The sequence below is a fragment of the Triticum aestivum genome, chromosome 7D, assembly GCF_018294505.1.
Source record: "Triticum aestivum cultivar Chinese Spring chromosome 7D, IWGSC CS RefSeq v2.1, whole genome shotgun sequence".
Taxonomy (NCBI): domain Eukaryota; kingdom Viridiplantae; phylum Streptophyta; class Magnoliopsida; order Poales; family Poaceae; genus Triticum; species Triticum aestivum.
In genome coordinates this window covers 621,525,993-621,532,400 of record NC_057814.1, presented here as the reverse complement: position 1 = coordinate 621,532,400, position 6,408 = coordinate 621,525,993, and the positions used below count along the sequence as shown (strand labels likewise).

The 6,408-nt window shown below is 50.6% G+C and overlaps 1 protein-coding gene across 1 annotated transcript; it reads left to right on the top strand.

The window, feature by feature from the left end:
• The first annotated feature begins 551 nt into the window (after positions 1-551).
• LOC123165467 (aspartic proteinase nepenthesin-2-like) lies at positions 552-2,593 on the top strand. The gene is made up of 4 exons (XM_044583117.1): positions 552-763; positions 853-1,762; positions 2,227-2,282; positions 2,485-2,593. The coding sequence occupies exons 1-4, from the start codon at positions 552-554 to the stop codon at positions 2,591-2,593; spliced, it is 1,287 nt and encodes a 428-aa protein (XP_044439052.1).
• The last annotated feature ends 3,815 nt before the right edge of the window (positions 2,594-6,408 follow it).

Here is a 6,408-nt window from a genome sequence, read left to right as displayed (position 1 = left end):
TCATTAGATTCATGATGAAATATATTTTAATTATGTAGCTATTTGGGTTCATAATTATTGTAATATAATATTTTGTGTAAACTTGGTCAAAGTTTGGAATAGTTTGAGTTTTCAATAAAGTTGAATATACATACTTGAACACTGTGACACTTTCTGTAGATGAATACATCATCTGTGTATTCTGAACATACAAAAATCAATCAATCAATCGGAGACGGAATAACTTGAGGGGCACAAAATGAAAGAATGCAAAAGAAGAAATGCATGAGCGAACTGCCGCAGGGCTGTTTGGAGGTTGACTGATCACACACACCTGCATTCACTTGGAGTGAGAAGGCCAAGAAGCATCGCACTCACACACACCTCCTTCCACCTCTAGCTCAACTCTTCTGCAAATGTCTTCCCGTTACCTCATCCTGGTAGTCATAGTCATCATCGCCATTCTCTTCTCCGGCGACGCTGCGGGCATCCACGAGCCAGACGTGGCCGCTGTGGCTCCTTCCAGTGATGGGGAGGCTGGATTCTATTTCCCCGTCATTCACTGGAAGAGCATGGCAGAGGTCGTGGAGGAGGAGATGGAGTTGGCGGCCACTGCCTCCACGGCCGCGGCCGCCATGGAGGAGGAGAAGTTTGTGGTGCCGTTTCGGCACCGCCGGAAGTTTTCCATGTATCTGGTGCAGCTCCGCATTGGTGGCGGACCACCAGATGAAGCGCGTTCGAGATATGTATTATTCGACACCGGCGACGACCTGTCATGGACGCAGTGCGTTCCGTGCCGCAACTGCACCGGGAGCTACTACCGTCCGTTCAACCCAGTCAAATCGAGCACCTACCATCACCTTCCCTGCGAAGACCCGATGTGCGAGCACGGGAGGCATGGTGCCAATACAGCCACTCCTACCCCACTCCGGACAACAATTTGTGCAACTTCGACAAGCGGTACGGCGATGGTAGCAGGCTGTCAGGCTACCTGGGATCTGACGTCTTCCGCTTTGGGAACGGCATAGCGGGGGACGACGGCGGCTACAACTTCGAGCAAGACATCGTCTTTGGCTGCGCGCAGGAGGAACATACCACCGCCGTCCGGGAATACAGCTCCGGCATTCTCGGCCTCGGCATGGGTACGTTCTCCTTCGTCGCTCAGGCCGGCGTCGACAAATTTTCCTACTGCGCTCTATCGCCGGAGAGAAGAGACCTCCGGGATCAGTGGAGGAAAACAACAAGCTACCTCCGATTCGGCAGCCATGCTGTCACGTCGGGCAAGATTGTCCCGTTCAAGCAGGACGGCGCCCACTTCATCATCTCCCTCAAGAGCGTGACGTACCAGCGAGGAAGCCGTCTAGATCAAAATCAGCCAGTGCCCATATTTACTCGGCAAGAGGCGGCGGAGTTCCTGCCCATTCTGGTGGATTCAGGGTCCACCCTGGTCTACCTTCCTGCACTCATCTTCTACCCTCTGCTGAAGAGGATCGACGATGAACTCACACTCACAAGGGTGTACGATCCCACTAATAACCCCGGCATCAACTGTTACGATGGTGAGATGTCGGATGTGGAGGGTGTGTCAGTGACCCTGGGCTTCCAAGGAGGGGCGGAGCTGGAGTTGTTTGGCGACACTCTCTTCTACGAAGGGTACGCAGGTGATTACATTTGTCTGGGAATTTCTATCGATGAGAGGAAATCAGTGTTAGGCATGATTGCTCAACGTAATACCAATGTTGGGTATGACTTAGCAAACATGGAGATCTCCTTTAATCGTGAGGTATGTACCTGAGAATGGCCATTGCATGATGTAGTGAGAGAGTGGTAGTTGCCCAGATGTACCGAGTGGTAGTAGCTAGCTCTGTCTGTTAGACTGAAATAAAGGCCATCGCTGCTGTACTGGTACTACGATACCAGATAGACTGAAATAAATGTTCCGTCTCACATTATCAATCTAGCTGTGCTTGTGAAGATCATATTTGTTTTGCCCTTCTTGTTAATTTGTTTCTGACCAATTTTAAGCATAGTCATGCTGCCTAAATAGACCGCCCCTTTCTTTCTTTCTTTCTGTTACTCATGGAATGGTTGAAGGTTGCGTGACTCTCCAACATTATTAGCTTCAAAAATTGTTTTGCTGATGAAGATTTCTGATAGCTGAACACTGATCCTACCTAGCTAGGACTACCAAAATGTTTTGTCTTATCCTATGATTATTCAACCTTAGAAAACTGAATACATTTGCAGGCAGGTCAATTTTGCACAGGAGTTAACCTTAGACAACTGAATACATTTGCAAACAGGTCAATTTTGCACACATGCAAGTACCAAAAGGACATTTATTCTTGTCTCTCAGCCGCGGCTTCCTCCGCGTTGCCGTTGATCGTTTTCGCTTCCACCGCCACCGCTCTGCTCCTCCTCTCCTTGCCCCGCCGCTAGAGAGTAGAGATGCGAGTGAGCCAACATTAGGGTACTCTTTACCCTCTTTAGTTTAATTTTTTTCAGGGAAACTTTCGATCTATTCATATTCAATCATGGCAGTACAATTAACACAACAAATAATAAAAAGTACATCCAGATCCGTAGACCACCTAGCGACGACTACAAACACTGAAGCGAGCCGAAGGTGACCCCGTACCTCCCTAACCGGAGTCAGGCAAAACTTGTTGTAGTAGACAGCCGGGAAGTCGACGTACTGCCATCGAGCGCAATAAAGCTCCAGGCCACCGCTCTGTAGGCACACATCAACTCTACGGTAGATCGACATGGTGGTGGTTGCCGTCACATAGCGGTACCGTTTCTGTCACTCGGCTACACCCTCCAATACCATGCACATCTACATACATCATACTCTTTTATGTACAAACACACTACAACACTAATGCAAAGGTTTTATTTGTCATGCATCTCCCATCCCTCTCATCTACCCTACACTCGGCGTTGTGAAGCACCTCGTGACGTGGGCAAACAAGGCATTACCATGGTAATCTCATGACTTACAATAAGCAAACATACGCATTAGGCATGAATAATATGTTTCTAGAGAATGATAAGCTATAAACGTCCCAACACAACAGTAAGTGTATAACAAGTATCATCTCATACACAACATCCACCATAGGAATTACATCAATAGCACCGTAGTCTTGCAGGGCAGCTCATACGGATTACTACAATCGTAATAGATGGAGAGATTCGATCAAGTTAACACTACAAACCCACAGTCTAGGAGCTGGACTAGTCCCCTCTCATGGCGGAGAGCGACGTGGAGGCATTGGTGAAGGAGGAGAAGCGGGCGAAGGCGATTCCGGTAGTGGCCCCCCTCCAATATTCCTCTAGTGGCGGATTACAGACCAATCTCCGTCTCTATCCGTTGCAAAATGAAATACCATAGGGTATATATAGGTAGTTTAGGTCCAAACAAGTCCGTGAACGAAAGATTAAGGTCGATCGGACGGTCGGTGGGAGGGTGGGGGTGAATCCACTTGAGCATGTTGGATCCGTCTCGAAAATTCCGAAGCGTGCTCTTTGACCTTGCCCTTTTTGGAGTCTCAAAGCTCCATGAAAAGAAAAAAAAGACTACAGAAGGTATTTTCGGCAAATTAGAGTTACATACCAAAATTGTAGCGCGGAAAATACCGTAAATCATTGAGCCCCGCTTCGGTACACCCCTTACTAATAAACTTATAAAGGGCAATATGGATCTTTCCTAAATTGTATCCACTTTCGTATGCCCGTCGGAACATATACGTTGTACACACCCCCTCTGACCTGGGCTCGGCCCAATTTTCTGTTCTATTTTCTTTTTAGCAACATTCAAAAAAAATAAGCATTCAGCCTAAATTGTATCTTTTTAGCAACTTCAAATAAATAAGCCCATTATGTCAGACTCAAACTGAAAACCTCGTGGTTTTGAACCACACGCATTAACCACCTGGGAAACCTCACCTGCTATCAGGCACGACTGGCCGATTTTTTCTTTCATTTTTACTTGGGTTTTTAATTATATTATATCATTTTCCCTTTCCTGTTTATCTTACCTTTATCTTTTTTATGATTTTTTAAATGCACGATTTTTTTAACACTTCTGCTTCGGTACACCCCCCTTAAACACATCAAGGGCTGAGATTAGCCCATACCCCTTCGCGGCCAGGGGCACGATCGTCTTATGTAAAAAAATCTGCCCCCGCGCGTCGACGCCGATACCCCCGTGCGCCCGTGTATACGGGGCTGCCGAGCGAGCAGCCGCCGACAGCCATCGAGCCGAGCCGCACGGATGGGCCCACAATGTCGGGGTCAATGGCATGGGCCCACAACGGCGTTGATCGGGCAGTGGTGGACCGGCGTGCGTGTGGACGTGGCGCGTCCGTCGTGGTTCACTAACTCTTGCATGTCCGCCTTAAATCCGGCATGCATGCCGGCCCCGCCTCCTCGCGCCAAGCGCTACCGACGGTCGCTGACCGGTCGCCTCTGCCGCACCTGCGCTGACCTTCTGCGACTGGCCACCCGCCGCCCGCCGCCGCGTCAGGGCGCCCGCCTGATGGCCTCGTCTGCCGCGCTTGCGGTGATGGCTGCCTGCCGCCCGCCTTCCGCGTCGGGCCGCCCGCCTTCCACCGACGCCTCCCTCTCCCCGCCGGCTATAAAAGGCAACCCCCGTGACGGCCTTCTCCACCCCACCTCCCTATCTCTTCTCCGCGCCACTCCATCTTCTCCACTCCACCGCGCCCGCCATGTCTCCGAGCGACTCCGACGAGGGCGCATGGCCTGGCGGCGCCTGGCCGTCCAGCCTCACAAGCGGCGACACGGAGGACCTCACGCGCTTCGGCCTGATGGTGCCGCCGGCGACCAAGGTGTCGGGGCCATGGAGGATCGGCGCCGACGGCAGATCCACCCTTGGCCCGCCGCCGACGACGGCGGAGCTCCTTGCCTTCCCTGCCGGCCGGTACAACCAAAGGGCCCGCCGTGGCTTCTGGTGGGGCAAAGATTTCGACGTCGTCCTCGGCGCGTTCAGGGATGCGGCGGCCGGCCGCCCCGTCGGAGACATTACCGGCGAGGTCGGGTCTAGCCGCCGCCGCCGCCACGCCGCACCTGCTCCCGCCCCACAGTCCCCGGCAGAGCAGCCGCCCCTGCCCCGGTGCTCGTGCCCATCCCGACGGAGCAGGCCGCCCTCATGCAGGACGGCGACCCCGACGACACGCCGGGGCTGCTTGCGGTGCTGGCCCAGTCGGCAGACGAGGCGGCCGCGGCGGCGGCGCGCGAGGCCGCGGACCGGGAGGCGGCCTTGGCGGCAGTGCAGTTGCAGCAGGCGCGGGAGGAGGCGGACTTGTGGGGGTCGGACGATGACTTCAGTGGCGAGGACGGCGGCAACGGCGGCATGGCGCCGGTCATCGACCTCACCGGCGGCAGCGACGAGGAGTAGTCTAGGTTTAGTTTTAGGTTTAAGTTAATGTTTAATTTAAGTTTATGTTTAATTTAAGTTTATGTTTAAATTTAAATTCGGTTCTAAGTTATGTAGTCGGATCGGTTTAAGTCTATCTTCAATTATGAATGAAGTCGGATCGGTTTATCTAAAAAAAATTGTTATGTTTCATTTGATGATGTAATGAATTGTCATGCTATTCGAACATTATGAAAATTGTTAAAATATTGTAACCCTAAAATTGTGAAAGAATAAACGGAAAGACGCAAAATAAACGAAAAACTGACCGGACAGACGCCCCGTGTGATTTATATTGTTTTTTGTTTTTTAATTAATATTCGGAAAATATCTTTTACTAATGTGTCTATTTATACATTATAAAAAATTATGAAATATATAATAAACCTCACAATTGTTTATTGATACGTCCATTTTGCATCATGCTTTTATATCGATATTTATTGCATTATGGGCTGTTATTACACGTTATGTCACAATACTTATGCCTATTCTCTCTTATTTTACAAGGTTTACATAAGGAGGGGAATGCCGGCAGCTGGAATTCTGGGCTGGAAAAGGAGCAAATATTAGAGACCTATTCTGCACAACTCCAAAAGTCCTGAAACTCCACGAACGTTATTTTTGGAAATAATAAAAAATATTGAGCGGAAGAAGTACGCCAGAGGGGGACCCACCTGGCCACGAGGGTGGGGGGCGCGCCCCCTGCCTCGTGGGCCCCCTGTTGGCTCTCCGGTGGCCATCTTCTGCTATATGAAGTCTTTCGTCAAGGGAAAAATCAAAAGCAACCTTTCGGGACGACCTTGGCGGAACCAATCTAGGGCTCCGGCAGAGCTGTTCTGCCGGGGACACTTCCCTCCGGGAGGGGGAAATCATCGCCATCATCATCACCAACGCTCCTCTCATCGGGAGAGGGCAATCTCCATCAACATCTTCACCAGCACCATCTCCCCTCAAAACCCTAGTTCATCTCTTGTATCCAATTCTTGTCT

Excerpts from the sequence above, each read along its gene's own strand:
- LOC123165467 (XM_044583117.1), top strand. The coding sequence starts at position 552 with ATGGCAGAGGTCGTGGAGGAGGAGATGGAGTTGGCGGCCACTGCCTCC. Across the intron at positions 1,763-2,226 it reads AGATCTCCTTTAATCGTGAG|GCAGGTCAATTTTGCACAGG; the intron begins GTATGTACCTGA and ends ATACATTTGCAG. Across the intron at positions 2,283-2,484 it reads CTGAATACATTTGCAAACAG|GGAAACTTTCGATCTATTCA; the intron begins GTCAATTTTGCA and ends AATTTTTTTCAG.